General features: G+C 39.7%; 1 protein-coding gene and 2 pseudogenes across 1 annotated transcript in view; 2 read left to right on the top strand and 1 right to left on the bottom strand.

Moving 5' to 3' along the window:
* Nucleotides 1-21,867, bottom strand: part of NBEA (neurobeachin) — a 928,080-nt gene that overhangs the window by 835,633 nt on the left and 70,580 nt on the right. The window contains exon 2 of the mRNA XM_006083617.3: nucleotides 651-882. Within this exon, the coding sequence (XP_006083679.1) occupies nucleotides 651-882 (232 nt within the window). The remainder of the gene's footprint in view (nucleotides 1-650; nucleotides 883-21,867) is intronic.
* LOC102418929 lies at nucleotides 16,462-16,919 on the top strand (annotated as a pseudogene).
* The window catches only part of LOC102418615, a 58,649-nt pseudogene continuing 54,979 nt past the window's right edge, over nucleotides 18,198-21,867 (top strand).

Genomic DNA, 21,867 nt, shown 5'->3' with positions numbered 1-21,867 from the left:
ACCCAAAGGGGAATGAACTTGCAGGGAGGTAAAGAACTTGTGGTGAAGAATAAAGACTTCAAAATTATTATTTAAAATAACACAATAAAAGTACAATAATTAATATTTTATCTTGAAATTTCATGCTAATTTTATATTCTATTCCTCAATATATCTGTTTATTTTCTACAAGTATTTCTTCAAAAACTGCCTAGTAAAATGAACACCTCCAAAAAACAAGTTTATCCTAAAATTTTTAGTTCCTCCTGTCATAGTTCCATATATGTCAAATTAAAGAGCACAGAGTTCCAAGAATTTGATAAAGTGCCCATTATACAGAAATATAATATGTATTGTATCTTTTAATTATGTAAAAGTTTAATTAAATACTACATAGAAAGTACTGCTTAGTTTTCTGGTAGATTTCATAGCATTTATTCATATTTAGATTTTCTAAAACCTGGAAAAGCAAAATTAGTAATTATGTTTGTCTAATACGGAAGAAGTCATCCTACATTTGCCAGATTTTCCCTTAATATAAAAAGCAAATTTCCCATACATTTCTATGTATCTATTTTAAATCAAGGTAGCTTCAACAAATTTATATTACCTATAGAATATAAATCTCTACAAACATTTAAACTATATTTTCCTGTCAGATAACCTCATACCTGCTATCATGTCATCTACAGCACTCATTTTCAGCAATACTTGTTCAATTAGCCCAACTTCCGTGCTAGTCTGTAAATTCCGAACACTTTTTCGTAAAATGGCTGTAAACATGCTCCATATTTCTGCTTGACATGTTACATCACAGTGCTCCAAAAGCTCTGTCATGCACGTTATACTCTCAGCATCCTGGATAATAAAATTCATCTCCAAGTCAAATTCTCCACCAACCAGCTGAAAGAAGAAAAAAAGACACAATAACTAATAAGGTAGAAGGTTATTTATAACAATAAAATAAAATAATACCAAACATTCAACTAGCAAGAAAGCATAGCTACTCTAAAAATTGTCATTGTTTAGTCTAAAACTAATTTGATAAAAATATCTAAACTACAGATAAGTGAACACAGTTGCTTTGTAAGAATTAAATTTGCAAAGAGAAATGTAAATTTTTTAATGGAAAAAGGTGATTTCAAATCTAGAATAACAGAGCAAAATAGAGACTATTACTCCTGGGTGGGATTCAGGAAAAATTCCTACAAAAAATGGGTTTGGCTCTTAAAAGTGATAAAAATTAAAAGAAAATTTAAGTATAAATTTTAAGAAATAAAATGTAAATGCTGAAATGAAATAATCAATGTTAAAAAGTTTGAAAGAGAAATACTTATCTTATAATACTTTAAAAAGTTGAAAGTTGATCTAACAGCAACCTATTTGACATGTGGCATTATGCTAAATTAGTCATAAGTATTACTGTACCTCCCAAATGCTACTTCAAGTATAGTGATAGACAAATACATATATAATAAAAGAGATACAAGAATGATGCTCATTCTCAATTGACCAATCACACATAAATTACTATATTCCATTTTAAGTACCATTCTTAAAGAAGAACACTGACAAACTGGATATCATTTTTATCAATAGAATGGGAAATTTAGGAAGATAATAATAGTCATATATGGATTTCAATATGGCAGCAGAGTAGGTGGACCTTTTTTGCACTTCCTTCCAGAGTCAGACTGGATGTAAAACTAAATTGGGGAACATTCACCTGGCATTATCAATTGAGGATTGAAGAGGAGACATTTAACAAGGAAGGGCAGAAACCATCTGGAGACTGAAAGGAAAGGCAAGGGTCAAAAGAGGGCTGGCCCAGCTTCCAAGGGCAATAGGCTGAGAATGAGGGGTTCCCCTCAGAGCACCAAGGCCCGGACCTTAGGCTGGACACCCCTACCCAGAGCACCAGAGCTGAGAACAGTGGCCCACGTAATATTCAGCTGTGAAAGGCTTGGAGCTTATGGCCTGTCAGAGATAAAGCCACATTTAAAAAAAAAAAAATCTCAGAGCACAGGATTTTCATATGTAGCCATTCAACTGAGGCTTTGGTGGAAGGAGGATGCTTTGGACTGGAGTTAACTGAGGAGAGGCTGGGGTAGGAAGCACTGGGGTAGACGTGGAACAGTGGCAGCTGGGAGACCTGTGATCTAATGTCTCCCCGACCAATACCGCATCAGTTCATTTTTCCTAAGAGGCACAGGCCCCTCCCAGCAGCCAAAGCCAGGGAAAAAGGCAAATACCCTGCCCTCGGGATACAGCTCACCCCACCTTTCTTGCCACACCCTGCATCTGGACCCTGCAGAGGAGGCAGCAGCAGAGACCAAAGCTATGGGCCTAGCCCTAGACAGTCTCAGCGGGTGTCAGTGCCTGGATTTGGGGTGTGGCAATCCCCACCACGGGAAACCCAGAGGTCTCATGCTACTAATTCAGCCAAAAGCCCTTTCAGAAACAGCCTTTTCAGTGACTAAGACTGACAGTTGACCCGCAGCTGGAGGGCAGAGGTGGAGCCCAAGGAGCCTTGGGATGTTTACTGACCCATGCCTGGGCCCCTTGCTGCTAACAAGTTGGACCTAAAGTACAGACTGGCCCCTCCTGTGTGCAGCCAAGCCCTCTGGAGACAGACACAAACTATCGCTTGAAGCTTCGAACAGATTGCTGAGAGCCAAAGATGGACAGCTTCTGATAGTGGCAACCCACAAAGTACCTCCTGGGAGTCCCAGAAACAACAGATAAAACAGACAGCCTCAGTCAACATTAGAGCAGAATTCAAAGAGAGCTCCCAGGGGGCACTGAACTCTACTGAGAGGAATGCTACTTCACTTTTTTTAAAAATTATTTTCCTTATTTTTTCTCCTTTACTGCTTTGTTATTTCTTTCATACCTTATTTTTCTTTCCTTTTCTTACTCTATTACTTTTTCTTCTTTCTCCACCTTTCTCTTGTGTTCCCCTTCTTATTTTTTGTCTTTTTTCTTATCTTTTTCCTTTTCATAATTTTTCCTCTTTTCTTTTATACCGTTTTCCTTTTCCTATTCTTTGTTCTTATTTTTTCTCTCCCTTCTTTCCTTTCATATTCCTTTTTCTTCCCCTTTTCTGTTCTCATATTTCTTTTCTTTTATTATTCTGGTTCACCTTTTTCTTTTCTAAATCTCTTTTATTTGTGATTGTGTTTGTTGTTGCTGTAAGGGTCTTCTGTATGTTTTTGTTTGTTTCTTATTTTGTTTTGTTTTGTTAACATTGGCACAACTGCTCATACAACCTGGTCAGAGTTGAGACTCACAGGTAGCCAGACTGAGAGAAGATACACCCATGAACAGGACAAACAATAACAATCAAGACCCACTTACAACAGGAGAGCTCAAATAATCTACACAAGGGACATTCCTAGAATATCCAACTCAGAGGATCAAAGAGACTGCATCATCAGGTCCCACAGAACATAAGGCATCCCCATGAAGACTGGGAGGCATAGCAGTTCAACCTAATACGTAGAAACAAATACAAAGGGAAAGAAAAATGGGGGATAAAGAAACAAACCCCAAATTAAAGAAAAGGAGGAATCTCCTGAAAAACAGCTAAATTAAATGGTGACAAGCAAATTAGCAGATATAGAGTTTCAAAGTAAAGGTTATAAAGATGCTCAAGAAACTTGGTCAGAATAACAAGGAACATAGTGGTAACTACAACAGCATGAAAAGAAAATAGAAACAATGAACAAGAAGCAGTTGGAAATGAAAAATAGCATATCTAACAACAAGAATAAACTGGAAGAAATCAAAAGCAGATTGAATGAAGGAGAGGGTCGAATTTGGAAGACAAGGTAGAAAACAAATACCCAATTAGAACAAAAAGAAAAAAGAATAAACAGGAGGATAGATTAAGGGAACTATGGGACAACATGAAGGGTAACAATAACCACATGATAGCGAAAGGAGTTAAAGCAAAATTAGGTAAACAGGGTATAAGGGGTGGAAGAAGGAGGAATCCTGGAGCTAGATGAAACCACAAAATGTTTTGCAGAAAAACAGGATGGATAGCAGGAAAACAGGATGTTTTGAAATGAAGAGGTTTTTCTTGCAAGTGCATATTAAAATGCTGCAAAAAGGCCAGAACCAATCAGAGAGTGGCACAGAAAGACAAAGGGCAGGCCTTTAGCAGATATAAGGGGAAGAGCAGAATGCTTCAGTGGCAAACTATTTGAATCCCCTCCCCGAGTGGGGAGACTACGTTTGAAATCAATCCCTGCCTTGTTTGAACTCCTCTGGTCCTCAGCTTCATTCTTTGATTCCATGAGACACGACCCTGGGAAGAATTCCTGCTTGCCTATTCCGGTATCAATAAGGTTACCAGGGGGAGCAAGGAACAGACAGCCTGTTTAAAGGAAACAGAAAACTTCCCTAACCCGCTAATGGAAAAAGTCACCCAAGTACAGGAAGCACATAGAGTCCCAATCAAGATGAACCCAAGGAGACCCACACCGAGACACATCATAATTAAAATGGCAAAAGTTAAAAAGAAAGAGGGAATCTTAAAGGTAGAAAGAAACAATGACCTACAAGGGAGTCCCATGAGGCTGTCAGCTGACTTCTCAACAGAAACACTTCAGGCCAGAAGGGACTGGCTTGAAGTATTCAAAGTAATGAAAACTAAGGACCTGAACCCAAGACTCTATTCTATCCAGCAAGGCTGTCATTTAAAATTGATGTTGAAAGAAAGAGCTTCTCAGACAAAAACAACAAAAAAGGCTAAAAGAGTACATTAACACCAAACAAGCATTGCAAAAAATGTTAAAGGCAATGCTTTAAGAAGAAGAAATCAAGAGAGAAGAAAAAGGGCAATAAATATGGACCAGTCAATAAAAACTTAAATGTAAATGAACTAAATGATCCAATCAAAATACATAAGGTACCTGAATAAGTAAGAAAACATGAACCATACATATTCTAAAATAAACCCACCTCAGAACAGAAGATTCACACAGAATAAAAGTGAAAGGATGGAAAAAAATATTATATGCAAATGCAAAGAGAATAAAAGCTGGGGTAGCAATAGTCATATCTGACAAAATACACTTTAAAACAAAGACAATAACACAAGACAAAGAAGATCACTACATAATACTAAAGGAATCATTCCAACAAGAAAATATAACCCTTGTAAACATATACACACAGGAACAACTAAACATTAAAAAACTCTTGGAAGACTTTAAGTGAGAGATCGATAGCAATACAGTAGTAATAGGGGACTTTAACACCCACTAACATCACTAGATAGATATTCCAGACCAAAACTCAACAATGAAACAGCGATCTTAAAAGACACACTGGATCAGATAGATTTAATTGATGTTTATAGAACATTTCATCCTAAAATGGCAGAATATACATCCTTCCCAAAAGCACATGGGTCATTCTCAAAGATAGACTACATGTTAGGACTCAAAATAAGTCTTGAGAAATTCAAGAAGACTGAAACTATATCAATCATAAATTCTCAAATCACAATGGCATGAAACTAGAAATCAACTAGAGTAAAAAAAAAAAAACAACTCAAAAACATTCAAATACATGGAGGCAATACAGGAAGTTATTAAACAACTAGAGGCCCGATGCATGAAAATTTGTGCAAGAGTGGGCCTTCCTTCCCCTGGCTGCTGGCACCATTTCCCTCTGGCACCCAGGACCTGGGCTTCCCTCCTTCGTCCGCTGGCAGGCACCCAGGACCCAGACTGGCTTTCCTCAGGCCCTGGCTTCGTCAGGAAGGATGACTGGAATGATGTCCGGAAGATGTCCAGTCTAATTAGCATATTACCCTTTTATTATTATAGACAAATGAATTACCAATGAGATCAAGAAAGAAAGAAAAAACTTCCTGGAAACAAATGAAAATGAACATACAACAAACCAAAACCTAAGGGACACAGAGAAAGCAGTCATGAGAGGAAAGTTCATAGCACTACAAGAAACAAGAAAAAGCTCAAATACAAAATCTAACCTAACTACTAAAAGAATTAAAAAGAGAACAACAGGAAAAGAGCCGAATAAGGAGAAGGAAGGAAATAATAAAGATCAGAGAGGAAATAAATGACATAGAGACTAAAAAAATAGTACAAAAGATCAATGAAACCAAGAGTTGGTTTTATGAAAAGACAAACAACATTGATATACTTTTAGCCAGACTTACCAAGAAACAAAGAGTATCCAAATAAATAAAATCAGAAATGAAAGAGGCAAAGCAAGAACTAGCATCACAGAAATACAAAGGTGTTATAATGATGTTATGGTAATAAGGAAACCTCTCTAATGTATGGAAATAATTATTGTATGAAGTAATTAATATGTGAAATGTTTGCTGTGTGAAGACCCCAATACTCTGTAACTTCCGAAATGTGGTGAATGCCCCACTATCTTGATGTGAATGCCCTAAGCCCTTAAAGCATAAACACCCTGCTCCTAGCAAAAGGCACACCGTCTGGTCCACACTGATAAGACACAAGTTGTTTACCACCGACTATATAAGCACCAGATTTTTCTTCAGTCCACGTCTCCTGCCTGAGAGGAGGACTCCACATCGCTCTGTGAGACAAGCCCCTGATTGACTGCTCTACTGTGTGAGCCTGAACCAACTGCGGCCGCCTGTCTGTCTCCATCTTCATCGTCCATCTTTCGGTGTGCATCGCCGTGTGGCCTTTGCTGGAGCCTAGGACCCACTAGGAATAGGTAAATAAACCTTGTGTGATTGCATACTAATTCTGTCTTGTATATTCATGTGTTCCGGTTCGGCTCAGCTGTCTAGAGGCATTGAAGTACCAGGGGATAGGCCGTTATTGCTGATCCCTGGTCACCTGTGTATGTCCCACTAAGTCTACCCATGGTCGGCAAACTGCGGCTCGCGAGCCACATGCGGCTCTTTGGCCCCTTGAGTGTGGCTCTTCCTAAGCCTTAGGAGTACCCTAATTAAGTTAATAACAACGTACCTACCTATATAGTTTAAGTTTAAAAAATTTGGCTCTCAAAAGAAATTTCAATCATTGTACTGTTGACATTTGGCTCTGTTGACTGAGTTTGCCGACCACTGGCTCTAGACCAGGGGTCCTCAAACTTTTTAAACAGGGGGCCAGTTCACTGTCCCTCAGAACGTTGGAGGGCTGGACTATAGTTTAAAAAAAAACTATGAACAAATTCCTATGCACACTGCACATATCTTATTTTGAAGTAAAAAAACAAAACGGGAACAAATACAATATTTGTATTTGCATGTGGCCCGCGGGCTGTAGTTTGAGGACCCCTGCTCTAGACAGATAATTAATTAATTGGGACAAAAGGAGTATAAGAAACTACTTGGAACAACTGTAAGCCAACAACCTGGGCACAACAGCCAAATTCCAAGAAACATACAATCTTTCAAAACTGAAACAGGAAGAATCAGAAAACCTGAATAGGCCAGTAACAGCTAATGAAATTAAAGCAGTGGTCAAAAAACTGCCAGCAAACAAAAGTCCTGGATCAGATTGCTTCCCAGGTAAATTTTACCAAACTTTCAAAGAATTAACAACTATCCACGTCAAACTATTCCAAACATTTCAAGAGGACGGAAGGCTTTCAAGCTTTTTTTATGAGGCCAACATGATCCGAATGCCAACACCAGATAAAGACACTGCAAAGAAAGAAAATTATACACCAATATCTTTGATGAACACAGATGTTAAAATCCTCAACAAAATATTAGCAAATTAGATCCAGCAATACATTAAAAAGATCACACACACACCATGACCAAGTGAGATTTATGCCTGGGATGCAAGGTTGGTTCAATATTTGTAAATCAATAAACATAAAACATCACGTAAACAAAATAAAGGATACAAATCACATAATCACATCAATAGACATAGAAAAAGCATTAAAAAAATCTAGTGCTCATTTATGATAAAAACTCTCAAAAAAGTGGGAACAGAGGGATCATACTTCAACATAATAAGGGTCATACACCTCCAGTCAATATCATACTGAATGAGGAAAAACTAAAAGCACTTTCCTTAAGATCAGGAACAAGACCGGGATGGCCTCTTTCCCCACTCTTATTCAGCATAGTATTGGAAGTCATAGCCACAGCAATCAGACAAGAAGAAATGAAAATCATCTAAATTGGAAATAAAACGTAACATTTTAAATAGAAAACACTAAAACTCCACCGAAACAACTATTAGGTTTAATAAATAAATTTGGCAAGATAGCATGATACAAAATTAACATCCAGAAATCAATGACATTTTTATATATCAATAATGAACTCTCAGAAAGAGAAGAAAAAAGAAGATAATAATCCCATTTACCATTGCAACAACAACAAAATAGGATCCCTAGGAATAAACCTAACAAGGAGGTAAAAAAAACCTATTCTCAGAAAACTATAGTATATTGAAAAAGAAAATGGAAAAAGATACAAACAAGTGGAAGCCTATACTGTGTTCATGAATTGGATGCATTAGCATCAAAGCAATCTACAGATTCAACACAATCCCTATTAAAATACCAAGAACATATTTCATAGATCTAGAACAAACATTCCAAAAATTTACATGGAACCAAAAAACTGCCTCAGCACTCCTGAGAAAGAAGAACAAAGTTGGAGGGATCACAATATTGGATATCAAACTATACTCCAAAGCCACTGTAATCAAAACAGCCTGGTACTGGTACAAGAACAGGCATATATACCAATGGAACAGAACAGAGACCCTCAAAATTGACCTAAGCTAATATGGTCAATTACTACTTAACAAAGGAGGTAAGAGCACACAATGGATTAAAGATAATCTCTGAAATAAATGGTATTGGGAAAAGTGGACAAATACGTGCAAAAAAAATGAAACTAAATCACCAACTTAAATCATACACAAGATTAAACTCAAAATTGATAAAGGACTTAAATGTAAGTTGCAAAACCATAAAAACCATAAAAAAGAAAACATAGGCAGTAAAATATCACACATCTCATGTAGCATTATTTTCACTGAACATCTCCTAGGGCAGCGGTTCTCAACCTGTAGGTCACGAGCCCTTTGGGGGTCGAACGACCCTTTCACAGGGGTCGCCTAAGACCATCGGAAAACACATATATAATTACATATTGTTTTTGTGATTAATCACTATGCTTTAATTATGTTCAATTTGTAACAATAAAAATACATCCTGCATATCAGATATTTACATTACAATTCATAACAGTAGCAAAATTACAGTTATGAAGTAGCAACGAAAATAATTTTATGGCTGGGGGTCACCACAACATGAGGAACTGTATTAAAGGGTCGCGGCATTAGGAAGGTTGAGAACCACTGTCCTAGGGCAAGGGAAACACTGGAAATATAAACAAATGGGACTACATCAAACTAAAATGCTTCTGCACAGAAAAAAAAATCAACAAAATATAAAGGAAACCTACTGTATGAGAGAATATATTCAACAATAATACATCGGATAAGGGGCTCATTTCCAAAATATACAAAGAACACATCCAACTCAACAAAAGGAAGACAATCTAATTTAAAAAAAGGACAAGGGCCTGAATAGACACTTCTCCAAAAAAGACATACGGACGACCACTAGTCATATGAAAAAATGCTCCATGTCACTAATCATCTAAAAGATAAAAATCAAAACGACAATGAGGTACCATCTCACACACGTCAGAATGGCTACCATCAGCAAATCAGCAAACGACATGTGCTGGCGAGGATGTGGAGAAAAGGGAACCCTAGTACACTGCTGTTGGGAATGCAGACTGGTGCAGCCACTGTGGAAAACAGTATGGAGGTTCCTAAAACAATTAAAAATGGAACTGCCATTTGACACAGAAATACCACTTCGGGGAACATATCCTAAAACTTCCAAAACACCAATCAGAAAGAATATATGCACTCCTACATTCATAGCAGCGTTCTTTACAACAGCTAACATCTGGAAATGGTTCCAAATGCCCATCACTAGATGAGTGGATAAAAACAGCTGCAGAACAGACAGAGCTCTTACCCTTTGAGATAGCATGGATGGACCTGGAAACTATTATGCTAAGTGAAATAAGCCAATTAGAGAAATACAAATATCACATGATCTCACTTATATGTGGAATCTAATAAACAAAATAAACTGACAAACAAAATAGAACAAGAGGTATGGATGTTTGGAACAGAATAACAGATCTCAGTGGGGAGGTGGAGGGAGGGATAGAAAGAGATAAAAAAAAAGATCAAATATGCATATATGCATAACCCATAAATACAGACAGTAGTGTGTGGAAGGCCTAGGGTAGGGCAGGGGATAGGTGGGGGAGGGGGGGGCAAAAAGGAGGAAAATGGGCAACACATATGTAATATTGACAACAATTAAAAAAATAATAGCCATATACAAAATGCCTAACAGTCTTGAAGTTATTCATTCATCCATTCATATACCAAATATTTTATTTATTAAAAATTGGGACTTACTATTCTAGGAACTAGGAGTATATCTGTAGACAAGAAAAAGCCCATGCACAAATAGTGCTAAATTCCAAGAATCAAGATGTATATATGTATATAGTATGTATACTATACCTAATTCCAAAAAAGGTTGTGGTTGGCTTACATATCACATAAAGCATAAAAGAAGATATAAATTGTGAGTAGTTGACAAAGAGGAAGCAATGGAGAATTAAGATGAGGGACAGATAGAAACTGGAAATGAAATTCAAGAAGTAGAATTAATTTTCCATCAAGAAAGAAAGGTATTTATTAATATGGATGAATGACTACATGGTATGATATAAATGGGATAAATAATAAGAATATGATTACCTAACCCTACATGCCATTAAATGCTATTCTAAGTGCTTTATATATGTTAAACTAGAGGCCCGGTGCACAAAAATTTGTGCACTCGGGGGGTCCCTCAGCCCGGCCTGTGCCCTCTCCCAGTCTGGGACCCTCGGGGGATGTCCACCTGCTGGCTTAGGCCCACTCCCTGGGGGAACAGGCCTAAACTGGCAGTCAGACATCCCTCTGGCAGCCCGGGAGCCCTCAGGGGATGTCCACTTGCCAGCAGGGAGCAGGCCTAAGCTGCAGTCGGACATCCTTAGTGCTGCTAAGGGAGGGCGGGGAGAGGCTCCCGCCACCACCGCTGTGCTGGCAGCCATCAGCCTGGCTTGTGGCTGAGCAGAGCTCCCCCCTGTGGGAGCGCACTGACCACCAGGGGGCAGCTCCTGCATTGAGCATCTGCCCCCTGGTGGTCAGTGTGTGTCATAGTGACCAGTCATTCCCAGTCATTCTGCTGTGAGGGTCAATTTGCATATTACCCCTTTATTATATAGGATAGGATAGAGGCCTGGTGCACAGGTGCAGGCCAGCTGGTTTGCCCTAAAAGGTGTCCCGGATCAGGGTGGGGGTCCCACTGGGGTGCCTGGCCAGCCAGGGTGAGGGGCTGATGGCTGTTTGCAGGCTGACCAAGCCCCCCAGCATGGACCCTCACCCCATGGGGGTGTGGCCAGCCTGGGTGAGGGGCTGAGGGCCGTTTTCAGGCTGCCCACAGCACCTTCAGGGTGGGGGGTTCCCTCTGGGGTGCCTGACCAGCCTGGGTGAGGGGCTGATGGCCGTTTTCAGGCTGGCCACGCCCCCCGGCGACCCAAGCTCCCAGCCTCTCTTTTTTTTCTTTTTTCTTTTTTGGTGGGCTGGAAGCAGGTATCTGGGATTTATTTATCTTCTATAATTGAAACTTTGTAGCCTTGAGCAGAGCCCAGGGCCAGCCAGGGCAGGCGGGAAGTTTGGCTTCCTCCATTGCAGGGGGCAACCCAAGCCTCCTGCTTGCTCCAGCTCCCTGGCTGCCGCCATCTTAGTTGGGTTAATTTGCATACTCACTCCTAATTGGCTGGTGGGCATGGCTTGTGGGTGTAGCAGAGTGGCGGAGTGATGGAGCGATGGTTAATTTGCATCTTTGTCTTTTATTAGTGTAGATAATGTAATTCTCATTACAACTTATGAGAAAGAAACTATATTTTTTTACCTTTTACAGATAAGTAATCACGGGCACAGAAAGTTTAATTAACTTGCAAATGGCCATAAGATCAAAATCCAGTAAGTCTGTCTTTGCATAAGTCCATACAAGCAATAAAAAGCTCATTTAAGAATATTTTTTAAATCTTCTAAAATTTAAGAATTTAAAAATAAAAATATCCTCAATTTTTAATATATTGTATTCTATACATTTTTCTTTATAATAGCTCCAAAATTCAACTTTATAAGAAACTAGTCCTTGTGTTAACTTCTTTAGCCGATCTAGAGGTTCTCTCTGGTTAAAGGCTAGTTTTACTTCTATGTATGAAACAACTTCAACTATTCTTACTAGTTCTGGTTTATTCACAATAATAGCTGATTAAGAGTTTGGCTCTGAATTCAGACTTCCTAGATTTAGATTTTAGCCTCACCACTCACTTAATCGTATGGCCATTTGCAAGTTAATTTAAACCTTTATTATAACTCCTAATACATTAGTGTTAATGTGGTTAATAATACTACTACTCTAAATCTCAGTTACTTCATAACAATATGGGAATAAAAGTTCCTATGTAATAGAATTGTTGTGAGGATTGAATAAAGTAACTGGGTTATAAGCAGTTAAGAACAAAGTCGGGCACGTAATTAGCACTTAGTTAAGGTTAGTTACCTAGGAGATCTATGAAAACCAATTCAAATATCATTTTTGCCAGGCCATAGTCTTACTGAAGAACTGCTTATTTATTTATTAATTATATGCCCAATTGATCTGGGTCACAATTTTGAACATTGTAGACCAGTGATTAGTAACTCAGAAGAGGTTCTCTAGAATGGACCATATAGAGAATGAAAAGGTTTGAAAAACAATGACATGGATACTTACTGATGGAAGTAACAGAAGCAGACAACCAAGATTTAAGCCTATAAGTCACTGAATAAATGTGTCAAGAATTAGTATAAAATAAATTGGAAGAACATTGAAGAATTTTTTTAGACTAATCTCCTAAATGAGCTCTTCGTGCTTTAGTAGAATCAGAAGTAACCAAAAACCATTATGAAATGTGTAAAATAACAGAGATGAGCTCAGCTGAAAAATAATAGTTTGCTTTTAAAGGAATTAACAATTAACATGTGTAATTCCAACAATCAGGCTCTGTTATGTGAAGCCTAAGGTTCCATCTTTCACAGTAAAAAAGAACAATCCCCTTTTAGATATATCATTTAATAACAAAAGAGTTCAGTTAAGGCTCTCTGATTAACTTGCCAGCAGCTCTAAAAATATTTATTGTGGATAATGTAGAATGGGCCTATGTTTTCTGATAGTCTTTTTAACCTTTATTATAACTTCTAATACATTAGTGTTAATGTTGTTAATGCTTATGAAACTATCATTCCAAGATTAGGAAAATATTTATTCCCCCCTTCTAACAAGTAGTTCAATAGTTATAAACTAAAGCATAAAAAAAAAAGTAGAAACAATTGGCCTTTATGATGGAAACAATTCTCTGATAATCCTATGAGAAAAAGACATAATTGTCCTCATAGAAAGAAACTACAGATAAATGAGGTGAGGCAGCATGATCTAGGTCACACATAAGTAAATTGCAGATCCAAGATTCTAATCTAGACTAGAAAGCACACCTAAACAGCTTGCTACAAAGTCAAGGAGGGTAAACTTAAAAAATACATTTCAGATACGTCATAGCTCAATGAAAAAAATCAGTGTTTTATGAACAGTGTGTGGGATAAAATGAGGAAAGACAAAATGTTTTCAGAGGATAAGAAATGTAACATCCAGAAGTAGTAAATCACAATAAGGAAAAAGAACCAATTTATTTGTTATTTCAGCAAGAAAGTAGAAAACTGAAGGCTCAATTACTTTTTTAAAAAATTAGCAATAAATACTAAAAAAACATTTTTAAATTTTTTTTATTGATTTCAGAGAAGAAAAGTGAGGGAGAGAGATATGGAAACATCAATGATGAGAATCACTGATCGGCTGCCTCCTGCATGCCCCCTACTGTGGATCAAGCCCGCAACACAGCATGTGCTCTGATCAGGAATCGAACCTTGACTTCCTGGTTCATAGGTCAATGCTCAATCACTGAGCCATACCATCCAGGCAAAAAGAAAAGATTTTTAAAAGCAAGTTAGTGACACAAAAAATCTAAAAATGCTAAGTAAATAAAAGCTAAAATCACTGTTAACATAGTATAAAAAAATATTTATGAATCGAGACTTCCTCTAAATCTGAATGTATCATTGTGATAGTCTATTTGCACAGTTAAGGGTACTCTTCTCTTCAAGGCCTTCTTAAAATTATAAACAGTACTGCCACATAAAAGTGATCCACAACTCTAGAAGTGCTTCTAACTCAAGAAGTAATCATAACTGAATTTATATCAAACTAGAGGCCTGGTGCACGAATTCGTGCACCAGTGGGGTCCCTCAGCCTCGCATGCGGGATTGGGCCGAAACTGACTCTCTGACATCCCCCAAGGGCTCCCAGATTGCGAGAGGGCACAGGTCAGGCCGAGGGACCCCACAGGTGCAGGATGGGAGCCAGGGAGGGACAAAGAAGGCTAGCCAGTCAGGGAGGGACTGAGGGAGGGCTCAAGGGCATGTCCAACCCGTATTGCTCAGTCCCAATTGGCCTGACCCCAGCAGCAAGCTAACCTACCGGTCGGAGCATCTGCCCCCTGGTAGTCAGTGCACATTATAGCAAGCACTTGAGTGGCGTTACCATATAATTAGCATATTACGCTTTGATTAGTTGAACGGACGACTGGACACTTAACATATTAGGCTTTTATTATATAGGATGACATAGCTAACCCTTTTTTTTAAGTTTTAGCTTTTTTTTCATATTTTTATTGATTTTTTTACAGAGAGGAAGGGAGAGGGATAGAGAGTTAGAAAAATCGATGAGAGAGAAACATAGATCAGCTGCCTCCTGCACACCCCCTACTGGGGATGTGCCTGCAACCAAGGTACATGCCCTTGACCGGAATCGAATCTGGGATCCTTCAGTTCGCAAGCCAACGCTATATCCACTGAGCCAAACCGGTTAGGGCATAGCTAACCCTTTTTAATGAAATCTTTTTATTTACATAAAAGCATAAAATTATTGTATATAATCTTTGGAGAAATTTCTGCCAATATTTTTTCTGCCCATTTTTAAATATCAGATTATGAGGTTGTTTATTTAAAAAATAGTTTATTGATTTTTAGAGAGAGAAGGAGGGAGAGAGAGAAACATCAATGTGAGAGTACAACATCCATCAGCTGCCATCTGCACGCCCCCTACAGGGGATTGATCCTGCAACCCAAGCATGTGGCCTTGACCTGGAATCAAACCCAGCAACCTTTTGGTTCAGGGGACAACACCCAACCAACTGAGCCACTCGGGCCAGGGCACAGTATGGCTTTTATGATGTAGAGTTGTATGAGTTCCTTATTTATTTTTGAATATTAACCCCTTATCTAATATATCATTTGTGAATATCTTCTCCCATTTAGTAGGTTGTGTAAATCAAAACCATAAGAGATACCACCTGTCAGAATGGCTATCATCAAAATGTCCATCAATAAATAAGATGTGTTGTCAAGGATGTGGAGAAAAGGAAAACTTCATGCACTGTTGGTGGGACTGTAAACTGGTGCAGCCATTATGGAAAACAGCATGGAGTTTCTTCAAAAAATTAAAAATAGAATTGCTGTATCACCCAGTAATTGGTCTTCTGGGTATTTATCCAAAGAAAACAAAAACACTAATTCGAAAAGAAATGTGCAACCCGTATGTTCATGAAAGCATCCTATATAATAAAAGCCTAATATGCTAAGTGTCCGGTAGTCCATTCAACCAATCAAAGCATAATATGCTGATGATATGCTAAGGCTGCTCAACCGCTCATTATGATGTGCACTGACCACCAGGGGGTAGACACTCCGACTGGTAGTTTAGCTTGCTGCTGGGGTCCAACCGATCGGGACTGAGCAAGACGGGCTGGACACGCCCTAGAGTCCTCCCGCAGTCCCCCAATGGCTGGTCAACCTCCCACCTCCCTCCCCGACCCTGATAGTGCACCAGTGGGGTCCCTCAGCCTGGCCTGCACCCTCTCACATGAGCTGTGCTCATGGCTGGTGAGCGTAGCAGTGGTGGCGGGAGCCTCTCCAGCCTCCGTGGCCGCACTAAGTATGTCCTACTGACGGCTTAGGCCCGCTCTTGGAGCAGGCCTAAGCCGTTGGTCGGACATCCCCCAAGGGCTCCTGGACTGTGAGAGGGCACAGGTCGAGCTGAGGGAGCTCCCCTCCCCAAGTGCATGAATTTCCGTGCACCAGGCCTCTAGTATGTATATAATGGAATATTATTCAAGCAATAAGAAAATGAAATTTTGCTCTTTCAATCTCCGGCTGTGGCATCATGAAGAGCTGCCATGCCATGTCTGCCCACCTGCAATGGGTGATCGTACTGAACTGCTTCAGCTTCCTGATCAAGAGGAACAAGCAGACTTACGGAACCCAATAACCTTAAGGCCCACTACTCCTTTCACTACAATGGACGTGGAGCAGTGCCCTAGGGCAAAAATGTGGTGGTCATCATGAAGCAGAGATCTGGGCAGCGAAAGCCTGCCACATCCTATGTGTGGACCACCATCAACAAGAAGGCCTGGGAGCAGCATCCAGCACATGGTCCACAAGAACAAGTATGGCCATGATCTGAGCATGGCCGCCAACCGCAGAGCCAGTGCCATCCTAAGCAGCCAGAAGCCTGTGAAGGTGAAGAGGAAGCAGCCCTCTACACCAAGAGTTCCTGAGCACCCTTCCCTCAAAGCAATAAAGATATCACCCAACTTTCCTCAAAACAAAAGAAAAGAAAAGAAATCTTGCCTACTGTGACAACACTGGATGGACCTAGAGTGTATTATGCTAAGTGAAATAAGACAGAGAAAGTAAATTCCATGAGAAATATAAAAAAAAAAAAAAAAGGAAGAAAAAACAAAACTGCAGAAACGAATAAACTAGTTGCCAGAGGGGAAGAGGGTGGAGGGAATGGGAGAAAAAGGTAAAACTGATTAAGAGGTACAAATCTCCAGTTATAATATAATTAATCCATGGGGATATAGTGTATAGCACAAAAAATATGTTAACATCTGATGACTTAGCACAGTAACAGATGGTTACTAAACTTATTGTGATTATCACACAGTAAAGTAAGAAATGTGGAATCAATATGTTGTGCACCTGAAACTAATATAATATTGTATGCCAAATGGACTTGAATAAACATTTTTAATACTGCATAAAAATCTGGAGTATAAAATGCTGACTTAGAAATATATTATTTTCTCAAAGTACTAAGGTTTATAATTACTAGCAATTTAGGTATCTTTACTTTTTAATATACAGTCTTTAAATAACTTTATTTTTAAATCTTAGTTATTAGTTAAGATCATATATATATAAGCCTAAGTGACCGTTTGACCATTCGACTGGTAGCTATGACGCGCACTGACCACCAGGGGGCAGATGCTCAATGCACAGGCATGGAAACATGGAACAGACTGATGAATCACAGAGGAAGGCGGAAGTGGGTAGGGGGGAAAGAGATTAACCAAAGATCTTATATGCATACTGGAGGCCTGCTGCATGGATTCGTGCACTAGTGGGGTCCCTTGGCCTGGCCTGCGGGGATTGGGCCAAAACCAGCAGTCCGATATCCCCTGAGGGATCCCGGGTTGCGGGAGGGCGCAGTCCAGGCCGAGGGACCCCACCAGTGCATGAATCCGTGCACCAGGCCTCTAGTATAAGATAATTCAATGTTCATTAATTAGATCAAACTAGACAATTATCAACCAGCTGGACTTCTTTGTAATTTATACTTCTGGATAAACTCTCAATTCTAAACATTACTTTTAATGCCCCAATTTAACACCCCAGATTCAGTTTCCTCTACTTCCCATTTCCTACCAACTGTCATAAGGAACACTGCTGCTATGCCATCTGTCATTTCATTTAAAATTCTTCATATATGGTATTAAATAGTCATGATATAGGGTTCTCTCCCAACCCTTAAATTTGTTAACTTTCATTAAACCTCCAAACCTCAGTTTAGATATCACTTAATCCAGAAAGCCTTCCCAGTAACCACAAAATGACCTTTCTCTACACACCCGTATGAGTCATCCATATAAGAACAGACATTACATGATACCCCCACATTACAATAAGCATTGTAGAGGTAAGGACCATTTCTAACTAGTCCCTATATCTGTGTCATTAGCACACCGCCAGGCCCATTTAAAGTATTCAATATTTTAAATGGAAGATGGCAGGATGGGAGAACAGGGAGGATGAAAGTAGGCTGGTTAGAAGGCTTCACTAATTCATAGTCAGTCACCAAGTTGTAAGCCAGCTTTTCTACTGTACTCTACTTTTCTCCTTCAGCAATGAATTACTCTTATTGCCACTTAGTATTTTTAATGCCCCAGAGATGATCACAAAGCAAAAGAAAATGTTTCCTCATTGCTTTTTATACCTCTCAGTTGCCTTACATTGTTTCCTATTATTACATGGAAAATATGTAAGATTCCACAGATAAAATTGAGATTTATATTATTGATTAAGACATTAAGTATACCACACACAATTTGTAGTTGTTAAAAACAGTTTTAAATATATTTTCACTTCCAGTTTCTAACTAGTTTGAAGTGAAATCAGTTTACAACATCTTCCTTTGAAAAAGAATCTTGGTAGTGACATCACCAAAAAATGGCAGAGTAGGCAATTCCAGGGCTATGTCCTCCCTAAAAAACTAATGAGCTGGCAAAAAATGTCAGAATGAATTTCTGAAGAATTCTGGAATCAAGTAAAAAATATAAAACAATCATAGGAAGACTAGGTGAAGAGAAGCTACTGTTTTGTGGTAAAAAAGCATTGTCCCATTAATAATATCACTTACGACAATCGTGAGGACAACAGCCTGTACTCCTGTGGGTTACTAGTATCACAAAAAGCAGTAGGATCCTTATTCTCAAAGAACTGTGGTTGTGGGGATCAACTATCTTACAGCTCCCTAAAAGACACACTCAAAGAATGCCTTTTGTTTCACAGAACTCAGAATATCCCCACAACTGGGACACTTTTGCTGAAATCATTTAATGCCACAGGTATTAAGTGCATCAGCCTATAACAAGAGACAACATTGATATTATCTAAATTATAAGGCTTTTCAATTATTAATTTCTAAAAAAATTATTTTCAAGATAAAGCTATATCTATAAGCAATTTTACAAAGAAAAAGGTGGAAATATCACTAAAAACCATTATTTTATGTACATTTAGTATAAGCTGAGTAATTTACATATATAGATAGCCTCACATAATTCTCATGACTCTATGAAATAACTATCCCAAAGAAATTGAAGTTGGTGTAAGTTAAGTTGGCAAGGTCCAAAAGCTAGTTATCATAAGAATTTGTCTTATCTTAACAATATCATAAAGAATTAAGAAGTATATCAATACCAGAAAGAGCACACCCAAAACATAAAGCTGTACCTTCACCAGTAATGAAAACTTCAAGATTGGCTGTTAAATGTTAGCATGAAAATAAAGGACTTTTAGATCAGTGTTTAGTAAATCACAAAAAAATACTCTATAATTCAGACATGAATGTAATAAAAGTTAATGATACTGAACCCAGCTAACAAACTAAAGCAATAAAAATAAAAAATTACTTGTTTATTTCCTATTTCCTTCACACCAGTCCTCTCTACAAGTAATTAATATTGACAATCTTCCTGTGGTGTAGAAATAACTATACTCAAGAGTATAATAAATACTATTACAAATACAATCCAAAAACTTTAGGGAAGGGTGGAAAAAATAAAGGGAGCACCTTCCTATAATAAGTGCCTTCTTAAAAGTATATTTTTAAATAACATGCAGTATAAACCACATTTATAACTGTTTTATATGAGTACTAGTGGCCCGGTGTGTGAAATTTGTGCACAGGTCGGGGGGGTGGTTCCCTCAGCCCAGCCTGCACCCTCTCCAATCGGTAACCCCTTTGGGGATGTCTGACCACCAGTCGGACATCCCTCTCACAATCTGGGACCACTGGCTCCTAACCACTCACCTGTCTGCCTGGACTAATCACCCCTAACTGTCTCTGCCAGCCTGCCTTATTGTCCCTAACCCCTCTGCCTGCCTGCCTGCCTGCCTGATCGCCCCTAACCTCTCTGCCTGCCTGCCTGATCACCCCTAACTGCCTCTGCCTGCCTACCTGATCGCCCCTAATGGCATCCCCTGCCAGCCTGATCTTGCCCCAGCTGTCCTACCCTGCCGACCTGATCTCCCTCCAACAGCCCTCCCCTGCAGACCTGATCTCACCCCCAACTGCCCTCCCCTGCCAGCCTGGTGCCCACAACAGCCCTCCCCTGCCGTCATGATCTCGCCCCCAACGGCCCTCCCTTGCCAGCCTTATCTCACCCCTAACTGCTCTCCCCTGCTGGCCTGATCTCCCCTAACTGCCCGCCCCTGGCAACCTGAACTCGCCCCCCAAGTGCCCTCTACCCTGCCAGCCTGATCTCGCCCCCAACTGCCCTCCTCTGCTGGCCTGATTGCCCCTAACGGTCCCTGCCTCGGCCTCCACCACCATGGCTTTGTCCGGAAGGAAGTCGGACATCTGGATGATGGCTGGTCAACCCAATCTAATTAGCATATTACCCTTTTATTAGTATAGATATATTATATAAGATAGGATTGCTTAAATGGGGGGAGCCTTTTTCAGCAGGAGGAGATGCTCTTGGCAGACAAAAATACATAATCCCTATATCTGTACTGATAGCCAGCCATATGCACCCTACTGCCAAACCGGTCATTAAAAAATTGAACCGCTTTCTTACACCTTACACCAAACAGCTGTTGACCTTAAAACCCCTCCTCAGCCCCCAACTTAGGTTCTGCCTTCGCAGTTCACCCAGAGTAGGTTCTGATTGGTCGGTTTCTATGCCAGTCAGCATCAAAAGCTCCACCTCCTAGGCAGTCATTGGCTCCTCACACTTCACCCATATTTGATTCTGATTGGCCGGTTTCTATGCCAGGCAGCGTCAAAAGCTCCACCTCCTAGGCAGTCATTGGCTCCTCACACTTCACCCATATTTGATTCTGATTGGCCGGTTTCTATGCCAGGCAGCGTCAAAAGCTCCACCTCCTACACAGCCATTAGCTCCTCACACTTCACCCAGATTTGGTTCTGATTGGTCGGTTTCTATGCCAGTCGGCATCTCCGGGCCTATCAACGGGCTTGATCAGAGAGGCGGGGCTGAATAGTAGCCCCAGCGGAGGCCAGAGAGAAAGAGAGGTGTGGCTGCAGGCCCAGAACCAAAGAGAGAGGCAAGTGCTGATCAACAGCTGCCACGGAGGCTATGGATCAGACCCTGCTTTTCTCTTCAGGCCTCATTCGGGGTTGATACGCAGCCCCCTCGGCAGTCAGTGCTGGGTCGGGGCGCCAACAGCGGCAGCAGTGTTGGGTCGCCATGACAACCCAGCACTGACTTTCGATAGGTTGAGCCTTTGCTCGTTTTGGATGTTGTGGACCATGGGTTTTTATATATTAGGATAACAAACAGATATAAGTACAACTAGTTGCTCTCAGCCAACTGACATGTAAAAAGCATTAAAAATTAGAAATGCTAAATGCTAAACTAATAAATGCTTTTAAATTCTAACCCACAGCTTAACAATGAAAACCCTAAGGAAACCTTAAAATTGTAGAGTAGTACACTTGAAACCTATATAATGTTATTGGTAAACTAGAAACCCGGGTGCACAAAAATTTGTGCAC

Source organism: Myotis lucifugus, unplaced genomic scaffold, assembly GCF_000147115.1.
Source record: "Myotis lucifugus unplaced genomic scaffold, Myoluc2.0 scaffold_7, whole genome shotgun sequence".
Taxonomy (NCBI): Eukaryota; Metazoa; Chordata; class Mammalia; order Chiroptera; family Vespertilionidae; genus Myotis; species Myotis lucifugus.
This window is presented reverse-complemented; position numbering and strand designations above follow the sequence as displayed.